Raw genomic sequence first — 24,424 nt, 5'->3', positions numbered from 1 at the left:
GCAAGATGGACTAGTTCTAAAATCATAGTCTTCCATTCTTCACAGACAGAACAGCCTGTAAGAAAAATAATGGTACCAAGGCATCAAGAGACATGCTGGACTAATAGACGTATGTGGAAGGCTGCAGTAAAGAGATGCTTAGGTGTTAAGTCTTAATATTCCAAGAAAAATTGGGCACTTTCCCACTTACTTTTGAGCAATGATGCCACAAGAACAAGGCTGTAATAATGATGAAGCACTGGCAGAAAGAAATTCAGCCTTACTCAAAGGCCAGCACTAGAACTGCCTCAGCATTTAGATAAGCAATAAGTGTTAAGCTAGTATCAAAGAATTGGAAAAAAAAAGTTCTGAATGAACTGCATTTGAAAGTGGAGGGCAACAGGGATCAAAGCGTAAAGAAAGACAGTAATGCAGTGGCAAAATGTAGATGCTGAAGTATTGCAGAAATACATTACATTGTCTTGGATATATCTCAGAAATAATAAATCACACTGAAAGCAGGTTTGAGGCCAATAAAATATGCAATAAGCACTGCTAAAGGAGTTTAAACAACAGTCAAGGTGGAACAGCTATTAGAAGAAGATCTTTTTCTGAGCAAAAATGAACAGACTTGAGTATTCATGAGCTGAGGTTTATATTGACTACAAGTTGTAAGTAATGGACAGTAAAGGGCCTACTGTACTCTAACTCATCACAACAGACCTGAAGCAGAAAAAAAAAAATGACACTGCAAGTACTTGCCTGATCCCCACCTCTGATCTCATATCAACTTACTTTGGTAGACATCAGAAAGAAACCAATAAGCTTCTCCACCTAGCCATTTTCTTGCTATTTATAGCACAGGTCTAGCTAAAGACCTTATTTATATTATTCAGTGCAGTAAAACATAAACAAATACTAACATATTACAAGATTTAGTTTAATGCTGAAAATCACAAATAAAGAATTCTGTGAATCACTCATATGCTCAGGAGTTAGGAATTGCATATCAGAAAGTTGGATGAAGGCTAATAACAAGAAATGACAAAAGAAGACTGTAAGTATTTTTTTCCTTACATCTTTTTAAAAAGCAGAAGATGGATTTTGTTGTTAATTTGGAGGGATGGGACACATATTCAATGCACAAGGATTTCACCTCTTTTGCAGTGTTGAAGACACATTGTCTTCACTATACAACCAGACACGTTGCTGGTATGAGTAGCAATATAATCTGTTTTAAATCAGCACTTTATCACAATGCCATGGGCAGGAAAGAAGGAAAAAAAGAAAAAAAATAAAAAAAGGAAGAAAAGCTTGATAATGCTGGATTGTGCAAGGGTGCCATGGATAGTTTGATCGCAGGTTTTTTTAGCCCTTAGGATACCATTAGTATGACTCAGTAGTGTTTAGGTCAGTCCTCTATGATACCTTTCCTGATTTGTAGATATTCTAGACAAATAGTATTTATAGGCTATAGAATGCAAAACTACTTGAAACTAATTTATGGAAGTGCTTTCTTAATATCCTGATTACACATTATACGAAATTGCTATGACAGCCAACTGCTATAAGAACCTTGGCTCATATTAAGCCACATTTTGTGTGTTATATTTTCTCTGACAACTGAAAAGAATTAATGCTGCCCTCCAAAGACCCAAGGTGTGTATACACCAACCTGAAATCATTGTGTATTTTTTTTAAAAAAGTGAATCAAACAAAACACATTATGCTCTTTACTTGAAGAACAGCTTTGCTTCTGGGATGGGTAATGCTTCATATAATAGTTTTGGTAGCAGTACACTGCTTATAAAAATGAAAGTCAAAAGAATGTTCTGTAGTAAAACAAACAAGGTGATCTGAAAGGTGAAATGTTAGCTTTCCAACCAGGAAGATGCCAAACAAGAGAGGGCAGTTACTGCGCATCTACAGAAGTACACCTCTATTCTTATCCAGATTCAAAACTGACAAGTGTGGCAGGGTAAGAATCTTTACTTTAACAGAAGTCAGAATCAAACTGTAGATGCTGAGTGTTAATGGGAATTTATCACGATCGTTTTAAAGGCACAAGTGAGATTTAAAAGATGAGATTAAAATTTTCAAAAGTTGATCAGCGATCTTTTCGCTGAGCTGGTCTTATCTCTTCTACCGACTATCAGCAAGAATTTGGGGCTTATTATTTCTCCCTTTGAAAATCTCCTTCATATTAATACAAAAAATGAATGGACATTTCTATCCAGTTTCAGCCAATAACTAATGAGCAACATTTTTAATTCACTATAATTAGTTTGATTATATAATTTGCAATGATTCACCTAAATCTAAAATAATTATATGATCTTAGAAAAAAAATGCTTATAGATTGTGTTTATTTGCTTAACCAAATCACATCAGGATGTTAACAGGAGATTCATCTAGCTATTAAAAATCAATTGGTCCAAATGACTGAAAATAACTTTATGCTTAATGTTCATTCAGTAATTTTTATAGGCTCACAAAATAGAACATTATGATGCCATAGTAGAAATAAAGTTTATTTTTTAATGTGGGTGAAGTAGATAGGAAAAGAATTAATGTAAGTCATTTTGTTCTTTTATTTTGGTCTCTTCTCTGTATATTTAGTGGAAGCTGGCATGAGAAACAATATCACCATGAAAGCATTAGCTGCTGTTTTACACTTTATTTAGTATCCTTGAATTCCTAGCAAGCTTTTCCATTTAGCTTGTTTTTTATTTTTTACTTCTTTTTGAATACCTATTCATAATTGATCTAAAACCTTATAACAAATTCACAATACAGCATTTAAGAGTTAATAATCTTTTAAACTTACCCAGAAAAGACAAAATACTACAGAAAGGTCAATCATCTACACGTGCAGGTTATTTTAATCTTTTACCTTGCTGTCTTTGGAAGCAGTAGCACCACTCATTGTTAGATATCAAACTGTCCTTGTAGGTGTCACAAGAATTGAAGAATGCCTTGGTGCATGGCTCATTCTTGTCAAGGTAAATGCTTCCAAGCTCTGACTGGTCCAACAACAAGTCATAGTTTGTATCAAGCCTGTTAAACATCCAGCCAAGGGAGTCTTTACAAATTGGCAAAATGCTGGTATCAAATCCTAAGAAGCAAAAAAAAAAAAAAAAATACAGATAATAAGAGAGATATACCAGGTGCTGAGCTCAGCCACAAGAACGCTGTATCATGGAAATTGTGACTATGGCACATAGACACAGTACAAAAGCAGCGTATGCCAGTGAAATACTATGCATAAATTATATGTCAGCTTTACTTTAAAAAATCATTAAATTTGTCTGCTAAAAAATGAATTCAACCATAAGTCTCAAAGCTTTTAGAAATATGAGTTTTCTTGTCAAACATCACCAATAGTATACACATTGTGTAGAGTAACAAATGATCTACAGTGATTTCCAGGAAAATGATTCTCTTGAGGAATTTTAGCAATATCACTAATCAGGAGAGTGAAGGCTAAGAAGTTTGCAATGTTTACAGAACTAAGAAAAGGTATAAATTCCAGGTAACTCATTGGAGTCCATATGTTTTATCCTATGATGTGCATTCAATTTTGTGAAAAAGGATCATACTCAGCCCTAACACTGCTTTGAAAGTTCTGACATTTTATCTTTATCTGCTGTGCTGAATATTTTGGGGAAGGCCATCAGAAAGATGACTGCTAGAAGCAGTCTGCTGCCAGTATCAGAACTGTTCTTACAGTTTGCATCTTTCTAAATTGCTCTATGGAAAGAGGAACATACTGAGAAACTGTTGCCACCAGGAATACACTGAGCTAATTATTCCTGTAGCCAGAGCTGAGAGCTCATATATGTTTTTCCTGCACCAAATGCAAAGAACATGCAGACTTGCATGTGGACATGTATGGAAAATCCAGAAACTGCCAGGACTCTGCCATCTGTAGAAGATACGAGCTATGTTCAACATGCACACATATTTTTCCCTGTTCACACGCAATGGGTCCTGCCATAGAATATGGATTCTATGAATGTCCCATGCTATGCATCATTCATAAGTCATTATTTGCAAGCACGATAGCATGTAATACTTTCTCCAGCACTGAAACAGATGTGAGTGACTTGATAGATTACAGTAGTCTCGAATTCTTAGGATTTGTATGATTTTATAATCTATAAAAAATTGCAATTTCCTTGATATTCATATCAGTAAGTCACATATAGTTTATGTTGCATGTGGCCAGGCAGTTGAGTATACACCTCAATACAGAACAAGAATTAGTGCTTACTAAATACTATTCTCCTAATAACTTTTAAGCTAAAATGGAAGCAATGAAAAAAGGAGACTGATGATTCTACCTATGACATAAGAAAAGTTGACTTGAGAGCTCAGATTAGCACACAGGAATTCCTACCTTCTACTACTCTCTTAGTTCCTTTATTAAAAACAATAAAATAAATCTGAAAAGAGTTATACTATACTTCTAAAACAGGTCAAATTCTATATCTCAATAATCAGATCAGTAGATTTCCCTTTAGATATGTGGAGATATCCAGGCAATTAATGTAGAGCAACCATTTAGGAAAGGAAATGAAGAAAATCGATATCAAAAAACTCCCTGTGAAATTCATACAGACAGACAACCACATAACCACATAAACCAAAGATTGCCTAGGAGACTCTCAGATAAGTACAGAAAGTTGTATATCTTTGCCCTGCAAGCCCTTCATAGAATCATAGAATCGGTAAGGTTGGAAGGGACCTCCATTTATATTATACAAGTTCAACTAAACACATATTAAAATAAATAACTTCTATTTGCTTCATATAAAATTTAGTTTATGTCCTTATAGCACATATGTACTTCTCAGGATCTGATCCTTGTGTAATGAATGAAATATATACAATGTTGTTCTAATGACTGACTTAGGAAAATGAATAAGCTGTAGAGGGAGTAGTAAAAGTATACTGCATAAGATATTCCCATTGTGGGCTTTCAAGCCAATTTTTACTAGGTTATTTTTTATCTAGTTTTCTTTAAAAAAACACAGATTCAATTTCTCTAACCACCATCAATAGAAGCTCTGTTTTAGAGTAAAAAAATATTCTTTATTTTTGCATCTCTGTACATCATTCAAGACAATTCCAAGACATCTCTGTACATCATTCAAGACAATTATCACTGTCAGTAGTACAATTCTCAGGTCTCCTAGTAAAATACTGCTCTGCACCAACATAAATCTGATGCATTGTTTGGGTTTCTGCTGATAGATCTGCATAAATGTAGAATTTACATGCTGGTGATGTATAAAAAAGAGAGTCTACTTTTCTCCTCCAGAAGCGGAACATAGTAACAGTAAAAATAGAAAAACATTTTGCTTCTGAACATAGGTCAGTACAGGCCTAACAAGTAAGACCATCACAGTTTTACATATGCACTTTGATATTAGGGACTACACTTAGGAGAAATGGAGATAAGGTTTTTCTTTTTTCCCAAGGCAATATCTAATTAAATTGTGAAATTTATTGCTAGAGCATATTTTGAAAGTTAAAAAAATTGAAAAGTAATTATAAAAATTCATGGAAGTTAATTAAAGACTACTAAGTATCACAAAATAGTGACAGTCTCCATCTCGTGAATTCCTAAATCAGACTGATTTTTGCTCAAGTTAATCAGGTCAGTCTCACTTTTTCTTGCTCCCTGCTGATTTATTTCATTTGGTAAAGATGCTCTTTTTGATGTTTGCTTAACATAATGCAAAACTCCAGGCAAACATTCAGCCAAAGAACTCCCTCTTCCTTCCTCTCCAGCTCCCACTAAAGACAAAACTTTTTTATCTGTGGATTAGACAGAATAGAGCGAGACAGGACTAGACTGAATGCATAAGGATATATTAGCAAATTTATTTGTAAAAAAAAAAAAAAAAAAAAAAAAAGAAAAAAAAGAAAAAAGAAAAAGAAAAGTCAGAATTATTTAACAGATGTTTCCTCTTTGAAAAATTTTGGAAGCTTCTTTCATCTTAAAACATTTTGTCCAAGGATGAATGTTCAGTATAACATTATTTACCTCTAAGGCTCTGTTCCTGAAGGCCTCTTAACACATCCCAGATACTTCTCTTTTCTCTGCTAGTCCTGTTTTCAGCTAGAGATCCTCCTCAAGACCTTGGATTCAGAAAGGGCTGGATGTGAAACATACTTTTTCCTACTCCTGCCTTTTGTGTACCTGCGTGAAGGGAGGAATTATTCGTATGCTCACAAAATTGTTCTGAATTTGGCATTCTGGCAGGCTCATCAAACTGTAAGACAAGTTGCAGAAAAATGGCAACCATGAGATGATAAGAGATTTCTCTGAGTAAGTTGTCAGCTAGAAGGGAAGATAAGACAAAAACCACTTTAAACATGCATTCAGGGATGGATCTTGTGGGCCAAATTAGATTACTGTACAAAAAAAGTTTATCAGTGTGTGGAGTTTTAAATGGGGGTTAATTGAAATATGAATCACTTTCAGGCTTGGACACAATATTTTTAAATTGGTATTTGTGGTCTATATTGGAAAAACTCACATTTTAATAATTAAATACTTTATATTTTAGGATACTGTAGGTGTTACATATGTAATGCAACAGAAGAAAGAAAGCGTGCTTATTTAATTTCTCTCGGTCAGTTTTCAATTTTGCTTTAAAAAGAAAGAAATTTATCTGATGTACAGCAAAAGACCACAGAACATTTCAAAGGCCTCATGCTCTAGTGAATGACAGCTGGAATGATACTATATGTCTGCTGAAGTTTTTGTTCCTGATTTTTACTTGATTGCTTTAACTATCATTAACTTGTGAATTAATCTCATCCTCTATTCCCATTCCTCAAAATTTTCTCCCTTCTTTCTATGTAGATCTTAGATTTAAAACAAGTGTGTCCAATAGTGATGTCCCACTGGATTTTCATCTATTAAGTGTGTCATAATTATGAATAGAGCTTGAAATGAAAATATTTGCACTGGAAACAGCAAAATAATTACAGAACTGATAATTTTATTAATTAGTATGAAAACAGGTAAGCTCCAGAAAAATGCCATTATGTTCTAATATATTCTATAAATTTGCTTCAAAATAGCATAACTATAGTGTAATATTTAAATATACAATTTGAATCTGATGGCTATGATGATAAGCACATCCTAGTAAACAGGCATATATATAGCAGGCATCTCTGAATTAAAAACCTACTTTAAAACAAACAAACAAAAAAAAACAAATTTCTTTTGTTTGTTCTAAGCCCCAAAAATAAAGTTTACTTTCATTAAAGCTATCTTAAAATATCTATTACAGGGAATCATATACTGAGAAAATCACTGTGGTTTATGGGGTCTAGCTTTCTACTAAATAATTTTGTTACATAATCATTTCAAAAAGTGATCATGCTTTACCTTAAAAGTAGGGTTTTTTTCTTCTGAACATATTTCTGAAGTTGTTCATTCTTTTTATTACTATTAACAGGCAAATATACTGCTTTTTGTTCTTATTGGTTTTTGTTCTTTCTCTACTGTGGTATTTACGATTATAGTGTTATAAATAAAGATACATCTCTTGGTGATCATTTTGTGAAACAAAACAAGCCAAATTCCTCAGGACTATCAGTTGCTGCAGCGTACTGTAGAACTGTTGGAAATATTGGGCAAATATTAGTTTAGACAAAATAGATTTTAAAAAGCTAAAATACTTCAGAGGTAAGCCAGGCGCCTGTGGACAGAGAGGTGACAGAATGGCATTGTACACTCTAAAATGGAGCTGCCCACTTACTCCTGAACAGCTAAGCACAGAAAGATCGCTACCGAGTTCCTCGTTCACAGCATAAACCCTTAGCAGATGACTGTGCTAAGGTCAAATTCTTGGTTCAGTCTTTAAGAACCTTTAAGCGACTGACCAAGCTTTACAAGTAGCATCACTGTCACCCAAGAAATGCCCTCTCCCGGGAGCGACTTCATTCCTGTACTATTATATCGAAAAATAATACAGCTGTTTCTATTCAAGGTGCTGCTGAGAAAAAAGCGTCAGCAAAGCAGTTAAGGACATACCTAGGGGTAAACATTCACTGACGTGCTTTGACACATTGGGTACAACTATTGCCAGGTGACCCAGAACTAAGAAATTAATTGCTTCAAATCACAGACGGCGTATTTTATCACTTTGGGAGCCAAACAGAATGCTGATCATGCACAGTTTTCACAGTTGTGACACATACAAGAAAGGGCAGAAAGTGAAGGGGGAAAATTAGTATACTAATGAGAATAACAATTTACTCTTCTTCTTGGTAAGTACAAGGATATTACATTGAGAAGAACAAAATGGTTGCTTACATATCTGAATTAGGGAAAATATTTTCTTTCTCTCATTTTAACTGCTTATTTGAAATCTGTTTCCATATATTTTATTAAAATGGGCTTTTATGCAGCTATTTCTGATTGTTGCCTAAAACTAGTGAAAGTGAACAAAAGAAGGATTTAAGGTTTAGCTGAATTTCACCCAATGCATATACTACAAGTTGATTTACAAAAATGGGAAGTGCCAGGCCCTTTTGGATAAGCTCCTTTCCTCAACCACAACAATCTCAAAGGGAAATATTGCTGAGAAATATAACCCTCATACATGGCTTACACACCAGCATTCAAAACATTACAACAAAAGGAGCCAATAGAAATGTTCCTGTGTTTCTGGTTATTTCTCAGGGGAAAATTTTGAATTTTAGTAAATATAATCTGCTTTTCAAGGTAAAACTGTTGTTTGCCCAGTTATTAAGCTTGTAAGCAATAAATCCTTCTGTACATTGGGGAAGACGATAGCTTTTGTCATTGTTTATGTGGAAATCAAACCAGCATTTTGGCTCACATATTGCACTATACAAAAGTTGTTTGTTTAATATGCCAAGAGAAATAAAGCTGCATGATTCCTTCTGGTATAAGTTCAAATAAAAGACAGTGACAAATCATACAAGTGAATAAACACACATACAAAATTAATAGTTATTTTAGCAGTGAGGATTTACATCACTAATGAGAAAATGATGCTTGCTATTAGAATATAAACTACCTAACTGTAAGACAACTGTAAGCCTTTTCACTTGGAAAAAGTCTAAACTAAAGAGTTTGATAACAAGAAAAATTAAAACAAAGTACTAATAACACTTGGAAATGGCTAGTTTGCGAGTGCAGACATCTAGACCATGGTCTTTACTTGTTCAGTAGCAAGCTCCATAGCAAGAAGGTTTCAGCTTGGGATAGATCTGTTGAATATTCTAGTTATCAGATAACTTTTAACTACCAGCATCTCATAGCTGAGTCTTGCAGTGAAAAAGCTGGGAACAGGTTTCCCCTCCCAAAGTAGTTTAACCAGGACAGGCTTGAGGAGGAGAGACTGAGGAAAACTGAGGACTAAGCAGCTACAAATGCTTTCTGTCATATTTGCTGTTTGCGAAAGCACTGATCCTGTTCAGACTCTTCTGGCTCCATATTAGCCCAAGAAGAAGAGAGCATGAGGCAGAACATTCTTGTCTGAAATTGTAACAAATTCCTGCTCACTGTGATTACCCAGATAGGAGCACAGCCAGGATTAGTGCAAGCTTGGGGAAGGAATTTAAGGTCTTAAGATAAAACCTTCAAGTAATTGACTATCATTTTATATCAAAAGGTGTGCAGAAATGAAATGAAGCACAGCTGCAAGGTCTTAAACTTTTGTGGAAGTTTGCATCTTGAAATCTCTCCTTTTGCAGCAAGAGTTTTAGAGAATTTTATACAGAAAAAATATTCAAGATGAAGACTATTGCTGAAGGCTATTGTTTACCAGTTCATCAACAGATTGACGGCAGGGATGGAATGTGTTCCAAGGGACAACAGGTTGTCTGGCCATTTTATTAATAGGAGTGATTGCTAACATAAAGGAAAAGGTACCTAAAGAGAGAGAAATAAAATAAAAGGACTGCTACAATAAACACCTATGTTTCACCCTGTACAAGGATAATTCTGTACCACAAGATTTATTCAAAACACACTTCAACCTTCACACTTCACACTGAGTTAGTTTATTCCAATTCTTATTTATTCAAATTCTTAATCTGAAGTAAAGAGAGATTTATTTAAAATTCCTGCTCAGAAGTATTTCTGAGCTGGAATTCTTCTTCTAGGCTCTTGCTTTAAGGCCACTTGGGCTTATGCTAACCTGACACATGCAGAAGGTCATAAGAAAAATCTTTTCCTTCTAGGAAACTTTATTTCAATTCAGATAGTACAGTACAGCTTGCCAGTCTGTACAGCTTTGCCATACAGAATTCTGGACTTTTTTGAGATAAGTTCTCAAAAAACAGTCAAATTCTCAGGTAGTCAAAATTTTTAAGAAATCAGAAATCATGTTTTCACATCTGATAATGATAAAATGACTGCATGAGAAAGTTCAGAGAGGAGTAAGCTAAGGTCTTTCTCCAGTTCTCTCAATGTGTCCATTGAGCTTTCCAAATATGCTTCCACTGGGAGGAGCAGAGAAATTCAATTTATTTCTGTATAATATCAACTGTGTCTCTATTTAGATAAGGAACATAGGAGAGTCAGAAAAATGAAGTAAAAACCTCTGAAAATATCTGAAATTATTCAATTTCTTTACACTTTTCAAAACAAAAATGGTAATTTCTTGCTCCAAGCTTATGAGGGTATTTTGGCAAGTCCAATGTAATATCTTCCCTAGATATATGGCTTATCTAGACAAGCTAATTATAAGTGATTTTCTTTCAGACTTATTCCATTTTTCCATTATTTTCAAAATTACTAGTATATTAGAATCTAAATAATCATATTCTTCCCAGGGCAGAAGAATATTCTCTAATATCTTTGGCCTCTGGTCTTTCATTGTCTAACACGACAAGGTGCACAAGAAATATTCTTCAGAAATAGACTGCCAGTTTGCAGAAACGTTTGTGGAACTGCGGTATTTTCTGTGCTCTGTATTTGATGCATTAACTCGTTTTATTAATACATAAATTCATTATAATTAACACAAAATAGAAAAAAATAATACGTAGAGAAAAAATTCCTGTAAGGTATCTGTATCAAAATTTCATAATTGAATAGAACAATAAGGTGAAAAAGCAACATATACAACCATGCTTATACTTCTGCAAAGAACACTAAAGTGAATCTGTTTTAAGGATGCTTTAACATATAAAATTAGTTTATTCATAAAAATATATATTTGTTTTACCTAGTTTGTAGAAAGAAATTACTACTGAATATTCAATCACTTTCTGTCTACAGAAGGACCACATTTTTGCAGTGGCCTCTCAAATTAATTCAATATAGTAAAAATTGGGCAGGCTAAATAAGCTCTTTCACATTTAAAAGCAATTTGATCACACCTGGATATATGTAATTTCAGTAACTTACTATATTACTAAAAAGAAAACAAATTATAAAGGGTGACTACTCAAAAATTTTTGTAAAACTTCCAAGTTTTCATCAGAAGCCTTTTTTTTAATGGGAGAAAGAAAAGAAGAAAAATAGGACTATCTGAAAGTCTGAAAATATGTAACCGTTTCCTTAAATTTGATTTGCTTTGTTTTAGTAAAAAGAAAATAAATATGCAAAAGCTTATAACTAAACCTCCATATTTATATTCTAACATTTCTTTAAGTGTTAGCAAATTTTTTACATCACTGTATCAATGCTTCCTGTTTTTAGGTTGATGAGATATAATCCCGTTGAGACATAAAATCCAAATTAAACGCAGTATAGCCATCCACTTCATATTTTGTAAAACATTCTAGTTACTTCTGATAAATTTCTAGTACAAAATTAAAAGCATAAGTCAGACATTTCATACAGGACATGTTTACAGGAATTTAAAGTCAACAGTAGCAATAAAAGCACTTTTCCACACTGATTTAATAGCCTTACCACTTGACTAGAAAAGACTGTTGTTAGTATCCAAATCTTGATTCTGTCTCTCAAAAAACTGGTAGAGTAGGACCCAATCTAACTTATACCTGAAGTTCAGATACTTTCTAAAGTACCCCTGTGAATTCTTTACATAGGCAAAGGCAGGAACTCCATGACTGTGAAGGCTTCCAGAAGGAAATTCTGGAAACTGGGCCAGAAACTTTTTTTCTCATTTGTAAGAATTGTATTTGTAGACAAGATCTTCTTCTCAAGGCTTTTAAAGATGAGTATGTCTGTCTTAGAAAGGTTCCTTTGCTAGATCAAATTAGGTGGGAAAGATCTTTACAGACATTAAAACTTTGGAGGAAGCTAATCACAATTGGACACTAATGTTTTTCTGCAAAAATGCTCACAAACCTCACAGACCTAGGTGCTTGATATAATTCAGCAATCTATTCTAAAAATGACTCCATTTCTCACCATTTCTGTTTGGGTCTATAACACCTAAACAGATAGTTAATACCATTTATATTGCGCATAATGTGCCGCAACATGAACACTACGGATATTCTAGATGCTAAACCAATAATTTTTGAGTGTTGCTAATGCTATACAAAGAGACCATCAAAATCCAAAAACAAATCAATCAGTCTGGATCCTGTAACAGATTCCTAGGTCCAAAAATCCACATTTTCTCTTGTGTTTTTAGTCAGGCATATTAAAATCTTAAGTCTAAATATAGTCTTTTTATTATATGGTTATTGGACTGTTAAATTAGTAAGCAAACAAACAAAAAAGTGATAAAATAAGTGAAAAGGTGCAGATAAGAATACAAATACCCATGTCAAAAATAGATAATAAATCTTATAAATGCTAGCTGTGAGCACTGTTTAAAGAAAAATGACCAAGAAACATATCTAAGGGAAAAAGCTTATGCTCCCAATAACTATGTGTGCGCAGTGCAATTTTATCAAAGTAAGCACAAATTTAACTAGCCATAAAACACTAACTAGAGACAGAAATGGGGGAAACAAGGCTAAGGCATGTTCAGACTAAGTGAGGTCAGTAATACCTATTTAGCCTGCTAACGAAAAGTCTCTGGGAGGTTAGCTCACTCCTGGTCAAAGCCTATTTTTTTGACAGCTGTCCCTTTATCCTTTCTGTTTTCACACTAGACAGTGCAAATATCTAATCAGAAGAACACAGAAGAGCAAATTCTTCTGTTCAAGAAATGTGCATCAGAAACATGACCCTTCATTGGTATCTTCAACAGCTGTGAATATGTGAGCACTGCCAGCAGGTCAAGGGAGGTTATCCTCCCCCTCTACTCAGCCCTGGTAAGGTCACATCTGGAGGACTGTGTCCAGTTCTAGGTTCTCCAGTACAAGAGAGATATGGCAGTACTGGACAGAGTCCAGTGGAGGGCTACAAAGATGATTAGGGGACTGAAGCATCTCTCTTACAGAGAAAGGCTGAGAGAGCTGCCACCGTTCAGCCTGGAAAAGAGAAGACTGAAAGGGGATCTTATCAACATGTATAAGGATGTGAAGCGAAGGTGTAGAGATGATGGGGCCAGACTTTTCAGTGGTGCCCAGCGACAGGACAAAAGGCAATGGGCACAAACTGAAATACAGGAAGTTCTATTTGAATATGAGGAAAAATTTCTTTACTATGAGGGTGACCAAGCACTGGAACAGGTTGCTCGAAGAGATTGTGGAGTCTCCTTTGCTGAAGACACTCAAAAGTCGTCTGGAGACAACTCTGGACAATATGTTCTAAGTGATCCTGCTCGAATGGGGCAGGGGGGAGGGGGCTGAACTCCATACGTCCCTTCCAACCTCAACCATTCTGTGATTCTGTGATTAATGGTGCATTTTCCATTCCTATACAATATAGAACCTACCTGCATTTTTGACCCTACCTATTCACTGTTATCTTCAGCAAACTGAGCATTAAGCAAGAATAAGGACCCTGAAGCATGCAGTGCTTCAGCTGATCTTTAACTGAGCGATATGCTAACATTAGCTATCTTATTAGATACATTTCATTTATCACTGCATAACAAATGCATATTTAAGAGACTAGTATTTCCATTTCTCCTGTTTTCACTACTAGATGAAAAGTGGGTCACATGTCAGTAATGGACACTGACCAAAATGTGAATTGTAAACACATGTTTTTTAAACACATTTTTATAAAGATCAGTTACAAGCAACATTACCATATTTGCACTCTATCTCAAAAACAGTTTTTTCTCAATAGTAAGAGAAGTACCCCCAGATAAGACAGATTCATCTTTAATTCACTGTGTTTTACAGAATTATTACTTTAGCATGAAGAATCACACACATAAATAACAGCTCCAATTAAATGAAATAAATGGATTTCTTGAAAAAAGGTAGATGGAATGTATAAATTAGCAAATGAAAGCTAAAATATACCAAACACTTTTAAGTGTTAACAATGGAGGAATCGAGGCAAGCAATCAGTGGTGGCCAAGTTCTCTGAATCTTATACTCTAGAGGAATTCATAAATAGCTTGCTCTTCATGTTAATGAAAGGTAAAGGTTTAAGGCTTACAAAATCTAATTTGACTCTCCTCCACAGTAGGACATCACTCTTAACACTATTATTGCACATTTTAATTGCTATTAAAAAAAAATCCTTTTGATAATTACATTTTGAAACTTTACTATTTTCCACAGCCAAAGTCTATTTCAACATTTGAGGTGGTTAAAAACATATAATACCCCCTACTAGTTCCACTTAATTAGTACTCCTCTTTTCTGGTTTGAGGTATAACCTTGAAGATTTTTTTTTCTTATAAGCTTTTTCTTCTGCGTATTTTTCTGTAGCAGTACTTTCTGTGACATCAGCTAGCAAGGATGAGTTACAGATAAGGCTTCTACACATTATTTCTTATGGCTAGCCATTCAGCAACTCACTTTTCTCTATGGAAAAGTTGCTCAAAACCCCTACTCATTCTCTTCTTCTCCTAATAAAGCAGCTAATTGTTAAGTTCTATCAAAAACATTTCCACTGTACTTTTCTCAGCCAAATATGGGTCTAAGTTATATCTTTGTGAATGGTATTGGTGAATATATTTTTACGAGCAAGAGTCCTGCCAAACAACATTAAAAGTTTAAAGTGAACATTATATATCAATACCAAACCACATAACTCTGCTTTATAAACAAGAAAATGACTTTAGAAAAGCTACAAAATTATGGTTTTGTACACACAGGTGTGTGTACACACTGCACACAAGAGTAAGGCAAGCCTTTGCAACAAAAATACAAAAGTACAGAAACGTATCAAAGAGAATATCAAATAACATAAGTAGAAAATCTTACTGCTTCTTTCAGGTCTTTGTAGAATCCTAGTCTTCTTATTCTGAAATCCACTTTCATGAAGTGCCTTAAACCAGTCTCTCAATCTGTTTGCAACCTCCCTGAATTCCAGGTCACTGCACACTGAAAAACAAAATGCAGAGCTGTTTAATGTTGTTCTCTTGGGTGCTAAAAAGACTTTCAAACTATTCCAAGTAAAGGTAAAACACTACAATAATATAACATGTATGTATGTTGCATGGCTTTCCTTCCTTCATAAATTTCACTTTCATTGCTTAAGTATACCTTCAAAATCTAATCAGGGTCCTCAGAAATAAAGCTCCAGTGTATGTGGCAATTATACAATGATATATATCTAGAGGTTAACAAAATCTTTAATAAACTATCACATACATTATACACAGTTCTAGCACAGACATTTTCACACCATACTGTAGGTGAGGCAGTATGACAGAGACACCCCGACAGCCTTCTAGAATTCAGCACAAACAGGTCAGAGATGTGATTTCAGTGGACAATGCAGAAACACTCAACTTACTCGCCTATGCTGAAGTGTGAAAAGAGGAAATTCGGTTGACAGAGAAAATACTCCAAGCACTTTCTGAAAGCATTTTTGATTGAATACAGTTTACAAGCATAACAGTTTTGAGCTCTTAACTGCAAACAGGTAGCAGTGTGGTAATGGAAAGGATAGCCTTTTTTTGTCCAGAAACAGAGATCAATTAGGCAGTAAAAGCAGGCAAGACCAAAAAGTGGATCCATAGCAATAATAGCAACAGTGTGGTAGCAGCTTGGCTGAAGTGTTATATAGTACCAGTAGGTAGCACTGAAGGCAGCAGCAGAAGCAGGTAATGAGATGGGCAGGGAGGAAGGAGGCCTATGCTTCACTGTTAAGCTGTTGGATGAGGAGATGAAGAAAAGGTCTGCTTGGGGCAAGCAGATACCCATTCTAGAAATGTCCTTTCCTATTTCATGTATTTGAAAGCAGTTGGGAGAAGATAAAGAAAATAATTGGATCTGGAAGATGACAAAAGACAAGATTGGAAAAAGACTGGAGGTATGCCTCCCTATATACCAGCATGCCTCCCCTTGCTCTTGTAAACAGACATCATTTCCACATAAGGATAATTTTCTACTTCTACCAGTAGCTGACTAAGCTAAGATCTGGGGAGCTCTCAACCCAAGGTAACACAGCTTCACAGCAAAGCATTTTAAAATGAATCTCCAGTTCAGCTTGCTTTTCTTTTTTTACGCAGCAATCCATAATAGCTGGTGACATAGCTTTCTGAACACTCCATTAAATTGAACAACACTGTGAAACACCTCTCTTTATTTAGAATTGAAACATGTCATTATGTCAATAAAGGAGAAGACCTGTACAGGAACAGGCATCTATGCATTCGTGTATTCAGTCTTTGCTGAAAAAACTCTCCGGAGACTTTGGTTCTCTCCATGAATAACTTAGGAGGACTCCAAACATATATTTGCATATATTATGAACAAACTGACATTTTAAAAAATCTCATAGTGTGTTCTTCTCTCATATAATGGAACGATTTTTTTCAGATAATTCAACAGGGAATTGGAAACAATTTTAGTAATGGCCTATGGCCATGTATGCTCAAAAATGTCACACTGTGACAGGATGATGAAATGGTCTTCTGAGTCAAGACTACACACTCATAACTTAAACGTGTGGGACACTGTAATGTTTGCTACAACAAATGCGCTTTCCTTTATCAATTCTCCCACTGGCTGACATTTCAGCATACAGAACTAAACATTAATTTGAAACATCCTGCTCTCTTTATTTGCCCCTCCCATTACAAACGAAATAGCATAATATTGTCCCCTTCTCCAACTACCCTCCTTTGGTCTAAGAGACAGACTTTTAGAATGAGAGGTGAATCAAAGAGCATGCAATAAAAAGCAATTATTAGGCTACCACTGACTGAGGTGTTCAGAGCCAGGATATGAAATACAGACATGAAGCTAGCTCATTTACAAGCATACACAAATATTTATGTATACATCGAGTGCACATGAGAGTGCCAGTCATAAGTAAAAGCTTAGACTGAATAATTTTAACAGGAAGAATAACATGGCAACTGCATGGAGGAGACAATGTATGAATTCTACCTTTCTATAGAAAGAGTCAGATAGATGCATGGAAGCTAATCAACTTCAAAGCTAGTTAAGATATAAAAATACAACAGTGAGAAAAGGAAACACTGCCTCTTTGACTGCTAGGTATAAGATATAGCTTGGTCCTTCAGCATCTGATACTGACCACTGCTATGTACAATATGACCTATTATGACATTTTCTATTTTCATGTAAATCATATTCCTGTCAAATGAAATGTACACAAGTAACATTTTGGGTGTCAAATGAAAAAACACATCCCATATCAGATCTATGAATAGGGTATTCCTCCAACGTTAGCTTCTCATAGCCTTTTTTCCAAATTTTACTTGATATTTCAAATTATATTTTTTATCCCAAAATAGAAAATGAGAAAAATATCATCATTTTTTGTTGTTCATTTTAATGATTTCACTATCTTTACGATGGGAATAAATGATCTTCAAAAATCAAGGCAATGCAAAACAGACTGATTACAACTGTCATTTGCCTATTTTACGCCCCACAGCTACTCAAGTGCTGGAGTCAGCTCTCAAGCACAGCAGGTAATTACATTTACTGTATTATCAATCTAAATGCACAGCGAATTTTTGGTTCATGACACTTCTAATATATCAAGTAAAAGCAGATGTCTTCTATATATGAAATTTACAAGGAAGTTGCAGCAGAACTACACTAATCTCTACACTTAATTTACATGGACAAACTGTTCGCAGCAAGAATTTAAAGCATGGATTTATAAAAAGTCTCTTATTACAGTATCTGAGTACCACTTTTCTTTAACAAAGAACATAAAGTTCATTTACTAGGATCTCAGAAAATGATTTAAATAATAGAACTGGGCAGCAAATTGTAATTCTTCCCAAGAAAATTTCTATCAATCATTTTATTTCCAAATGATACATAAAATACGTTTGAACTCTGAGTTTGTTAAATAACAGCTAAAGACTACTACTATTTATGCCACAACAGTGGCTGGAAGGCTGCACTCATTATCCAGTCAGGTAACAGAGCAGCGGAGAACTAGGAGACTTGATAAATAAATTTCCTTGAGGGAAAATACTGAATCTTTTGACAGTTAAAAAAAGGTAGTTCAGGTAATGAATCCCACTTTGGTTCTACCTCAGTCCAGACAGAACCTGACAGAAAATCTGATCCACTTCAGATTTCCACAAGGCTGCTTACAACATATTTTACACAAATAACAACACATTTGGCATCCAGAAAGTCAACTTGTTAAAGTTAAATACAAATTATATTTTCTTCATTAAAATTAGATAGTTTATATGAATATGAAAAGCTCCAAAATATTTGCAGGCTTGGAGCTGAACATTAATACGCCTACTGCTTTAAAGATTATATTTTTAAATACCCTATGATTGCTATTCCACAGTTATACCAAATAAATTTAATTAGTATTAACATAGTACATGAAACAGTCAATTTTGTATTAATCTAGCTTCCATGTTAAATTATAAACACACAAAATCAGAAATTGTATATTAATTTTTTTACTATTTTTTCACTATCTGGACTTTTCTTCACATGATCAGCTTCTAAAGATATATGCTGCTGAAATTATCATACACATTGGTCTGCATTGATTTAAAACAGGTCAAGATGAGGTAATTCAGATCTATTCAGACTATTATTTCACCTGATAGACTGGGAGATGAATCTTTAATGGCAAAAGACAGACAGTAAAGGTTGTAGAAGGTTAGACAGTAATCAAAAAATGCATATTAAATCACATGAATGCACTCAGGAACCTGCCAAGAAGTGTTTCTGTTCTTGTCTAATGCCAACAGAAGGCATTCTTGCTATTACAATCAATTCTAGTACCCATTAAGAGAATTAATATGGGTTAAAATGAAGTCACCAACTCAAAGGTTACAGGAGTCTCCTATCATCTGAGGTAATAAACCCTGTCTTCTTAAAACCAGCAAATATATCTATGCAACAAATGAAGGGAGCCTGGAGGTACTCAATCCAGAAATATCTTTATAATAAATATTATATAAATGTTAAGAGGAACCAACCATTCAATTTGTTTTCACATACAGTAAATGTTACAATTTGTGTTGGCATTTGAATATAATTTACTGATTGGAAGCAGAATATTTGAAAATGCTAATCAGTATGTGTTCTTTCAGCGCCTTTCAACTCAAGCTAATTGCTGACAAAGTAAAAATAGTGATACTTAAAGCTGTGAAGACACACACAACATATTTTGGGAGTAGTGTAATGGACTGAATTACCTAACTTATTTAACAGTCCTAGTTTTCTCAAATAATAGAAAATAAGTTATTATAATAGTGTATACTTTTATATAAATATACACTCTCTCTCTCCTTCTTTTCTCTCTCTTCCACACACACACGCACACACAAATTAAGTGTAATTCAGAAAGTATCATATCAACACATGCAAGCACATTGAAACAGTGCTGTATTATGGAGCAACTTTCGTAAGAGAAAACTCAAAAAGTGACTTGAAAAGAAAAGTGGCAAATCCCCTGCTCCACACTATGTAGCATCACTTAGTATAATATATGGGACCAAAAGGCTGTAGCTGGAACCTAGGTGTGGATTCTGGGAAGACATCCTTCCACCTAGATTTTCAGCAGCAGGCCTCAGTTTAATATTCAGTTCTAAGGAAAGAAGGCCTGACAACTGTTAACGAAGCAACACAAACCTAAAGAAGTTATTAATATACAATTTAATAATAATTTGAGGGTAGGACTTGTCCACTGATTTGTTTTCTCCTGTACCCTCCAGCCAGAATTTTTCTCAAGTATTTACATAAAATAATTTTACAGACTCTACCACTACCTGAATCCACTATTGCAGTCAGTTATCCTGAAAACTACAATCTACCAAACCACATGTATTCTGTGGCTAATGGGGTTATGTTGTAGAAGATCAATCAAGGTTTTGTTTCAGAGAGGCATATGAAGAACCTTGTTCTTCAAGGAGGCACACTTCCAAGACACAATGTCTCTACTATCATAAGTTGCAATTGGCTTGATACATGACTCTATCACAGGTTTCAAGACGCATACTCCCTATGACTAGAACTGCAGAAGAGCATCCCCAGCACATACAATATCTGATGCATTGGGGCAGAATATTACTGAAAGGTTTTTGTATATAATAAAATAAAATAATGTAAATAGAGGGCATATGGACAATTTTAGCAATAGGGTAACATCATCCATCTCCTACAGCAAACTACAAATTACTCCATGTGAAAGGGTAACATACAATCAGTGTATACTAAAGAAAGAGTTCTGATCATCCTTGTATTCTCTGCTGATCAGAATCATTATAGACGATCACAGAATCACAGAATAATTTAGACTGGAAGGCATCTCCAGAGGTCATTTAGTCCTACCCCCTGCTAAAAGCAGGTTTAATCACATCAGCTTGCTCAAGGCGGTGTCCAGTCATTCGTGTTAAATGGATTTTCCTATAATCATCGCATCATTCATATGATGCTTCCTTGTTATAAGAAAGACTACTCTCCTTTAAAAAAGAACAGTCTACTATTACTTACTATCTCTCAACCATATACTGGTTTCCCCAAACACTACATGAGTATTTTTTCATGCTGTAACTTAATGATTGCACCCATCTGTCCAGGACTGCTGGACATCCACAAACCTGGCTACAACAGCAACTCTGACACAGCTATGACAGGGCATATTTAGACCAATCTACAGTACATATTTAAGAAGTCCAATGCTCTTTCAGTTCTGTACTGTATGGCTGTACAGTAAATATGATGCATCTGAGATGTACTATCTGCATATCTAGTACAGTGCATATAAAAGTATTTCTTTCCAGCAGTGCCTAGGTGAAAATATGGAGTTACAGAATTACCCTAATATTGACATTGGAATTGAGTGCTATTCAGCATTAGAATCCAGCAGTTATTAAAGTAAACTGGAACATTACGTAAAGCACACCTACCTACTCAGAATCAGTTTTCTGTAATGCTGCCATCCCGCATAGGTTTCCCGCATTGTAAGGAGCTCATTGCTCAAACTGAAAACTCTAAGCTTCAGAATAAAGGTTAATCTCCATTTGGCTATATCTAAATACCCAAGAATATCAAAACAAAAATTGTATGCAAATGGATTTACAATTCCTGCAAGATACTGCAGCATCTCTAGCTCTGTCATAAGTGAGAAGAATAACATAAAGATGAAAAATAATGTGTCTAAAAAAACCCAATAAATTTGGCAGAAGGACAAAAAGCCCTTTAAACTTGTACCTAAAGGAGGGAACAGTCATTTCAGTCATCTTGTCATATGTGTAATCAGTCTTTTTTTAAAAAAAAGGCTGTAAATTGAAAAAAAATCATATATATAGTTCTATTTTTACAATCCCATTAAATTTATTAGCCATCTGCTACCTCTAGGGCCTATGATTTTGGGACGACACCTTCAAATTAACAAATAAAAGCATTTTGATTTTCTTACCATTTAACTAAACATAATGAATTTTCTACTTCAGTTAGTCTTTATTATGAGATAATTAATATAAATACAGCATATCAGGGAACTGCAGCTGCTTATTCTTGCTGCCTCAGATTAATGTTCCATACAGACATTCTGCTCATGATTAATGTTTCATATTTAAAATTATTTCAATTAAATTACATTTTCATAAAATAAATGTGATCTTTTTGTATCCTCACAATTCTAAAGACTCCACAGATTTAAACATGATGACTACTTCTAGGTGAGGCTATATGTAGGAAAAAGAGTAATAACTATAACACACAGAATTTATGGGTTAAGATGGTTATTTCAACTTAAAATATGTAAACTTACTAAAACACAGCAATTAATCTGATGCACTTCTAGAACGTACCACCACCTCATGCAAAACAGTGCTCTAGTTAGGTAAATGTAATCTGCAGCTGTCTCTCCACAGAAATTCAGCAATCAGTAGTTGAAGGAGGAATGAAGAAAGTAATGATTTTAAAAAGATATGATTGGAGTACAAATATCTGAAATGTTTACACACGCATACATGAAATATGTTAGCAAAGTGCAATTATGTTTTGCTAGTATACGCACTGAACACCAAATGGGCTGCTCATGAATGCCTGATGTTGTTCAAAGAATCTTTATGAGCTGTATATGAATATTCATAGAGATATGAATGTATTTATCTTGGTAACTTCTAATGTGTTTATTCCTATACTTCTTTTAAATTAAAAAAAACTGTATTGCCAACAGTGACCCTCGTGAATGACTTTACAATTAACGCATTATTATTATTTTTTGAGAAGAAGGGGCAATTTTGTTGAAAGTGCTGTTTCCTCCTCTGCCTGATGATTTGTGATGCATACACTAGCATGGTAGAAGGACATGTGAAAACGCTGGACAGTGTGGTCCACGCCATTACGATAGGGATAGCACTGAGAGCCTGTAAAACTAAGAACTATAAATCTTGTGCTGTTTCATTAATATTGCCTATAGGAAGTAGTCCCTGCCAAGAACTGTTCCCAGACCCAAATCTGAATGGGAAATAGCTTGTTGATGCCAACTGAGTCTGGCAGTGAACTAAGCATGGATGATCAAGGATAAGAGCAAAGGAACAAACCAATGAGCTGCTTTATTTGATAATGCAAACATACTCTAATACAATCTCCAGTACTCTTTCACCCCAAGTTTGCTGCCCAAAACTGAAAAGACCAGTATAAGAAACTAACCCAGAGCAAGTTCATAGTGCTCAGTGAACTCTTCTGCAAGGTATGACAACATTCAGAAGAGAAAATCATTGTAGGTGCTCTCCTAGTTTAAGGAAGAGATTTAAAATCTTGTTTCTAGAAAGATATTGGACTGTACATTCAATACAAAACCCAGTTCTAGTTTAACATTAAAACAGTTCTTAAAACCCTAAGACATGCTCTGAAGAGGGAGGGAATGCCAGCACTGATCAGCAGAGACATTTGTGACTAGTTAAATGATTTTATTGACACTTTCCACAATGAAAAATGAATTTAGTTTTTCTTTTGAGGTTTTGACCGCAAAAGTTAGTGAATGCAGTTCTTCCTGAAAAATATTCAATCAGGACATTTCATAAGTTACAGTCCTCAGAAAGAACATAAAAATACAACCTTCCTGCTTAAAGAAACATGACATCAATTTTTGTTGAAAAATAGTTTTGACTCATGGATACAATAAAGATTTACACTGCTTTTACACATGTGATTAAAGGCTTTCAAGAGAAAAAGAATACGGACAATGAGATGCCAAGCAACAATCTATTCCGTTATAAATTTGCTTGTTAATCATAAAGCATGAAAGGTATTTGAATGAACTGGATATGCTGATTATCAGCTCCACTGCCTACAGCTGAAAGGAACTGTCAAACATCATCAACTGTGAACCTCTTTCCCACTTCGTATTAGACTTTGCAACAGCTATTACCCCTAATAACGGCATCAGTATTCTGTACGGTTTGCAAAATTCATGAAACTGATTAAACTGTGAGTGATGACATCAGTACTTGGTGAGGAAGAGTCTGGAAACAATGTGGCAGTAGCTGAGGCCTTAAAATTAGAAAACAAAACATTTAATTTAAAAATATTCAAATGTCCACTGATGTCCACAAATGTCCTCTTCCATAAAAGAGTCTTTTTGCTCCCTGTTAAACAACTTTTAATCTTTTTTCTAGTTACTATTCAGATAGTGCTGTATTTTATCTCAACAAACTGCAATTTCATGCGTGCTTCTCCTCTGTCTTTTATGGGCTGCATTCTTAAAAGTATTCTCTACTCCTGAAAACATATCTATAATGATATAGAGAAATCTATACTATAGAGATTAACTATAGAGAAATGTGTGTAAATATATCACAGTTGTATCTAAATACTCATAATTACACAAGAATAGGAAAAATCTTACAGCAGTGAGCACTATTAAGATCAGCATGGTGTTACAGAGTCCTGAGAAATGATTATATTCTATTATTTATTTAGGCCAGCTAAACCACTAGACTTTTGAGGCAGTTTATAAACATACAGGCCCTGA

The 24,424-nt window shown here is 34.7% G+C and overlaps 1 protein-coding gene across 2 annotated transcripts in view; it reads right to left on the bottom strand.

Moving 5' to 3' along the window:
* Window positions 1-24,424, bottom strand: part of SPOCK3 (SPARC (osteonectin), cwcv and kazal like domains proteoglycan 3) — a 214,663-nt gene that overhangs the window by 6,898 nt on the left and 183,341 nt on the right. For both annotated transcript variants that reach the window (XM_062574702.1, XM_062574704.1), the window contains 2 exons: window positions 15,235-15,354; window positions 2,873-3,094 (listed from right to left, as the gene is read on the bottom strand). In XM_062574702.1, coding sequence (XP_062430686.1) covers window positions 2,873-3,094; window positions 15,235-15,354 — 342 coding nt within the window. The remainder of the gene's footprint in view (window positions 1-2,872; window positions 3,095-15,234; window positions 15,355-24,424) is intronic.

This window comes from Rhea pennata, chromosome 4, assembly GCF_028389875.1.
Source record: "Rhea pennata isolate bPtePen1 chromosome 4, bPtePen1.pri, whole genome shotgun sequence".
Lineage (NCBI taxonomy): Eukaryota > Metazoa > Chordata > Aves > Rheiformes > Rheidae > Rhea > Rhea pennata.
The sequence above is the reverse complement of the archived record's forward strand: the minus strand, read 5'-3'. Positions and strand labels throughout refer to the sequence as shown.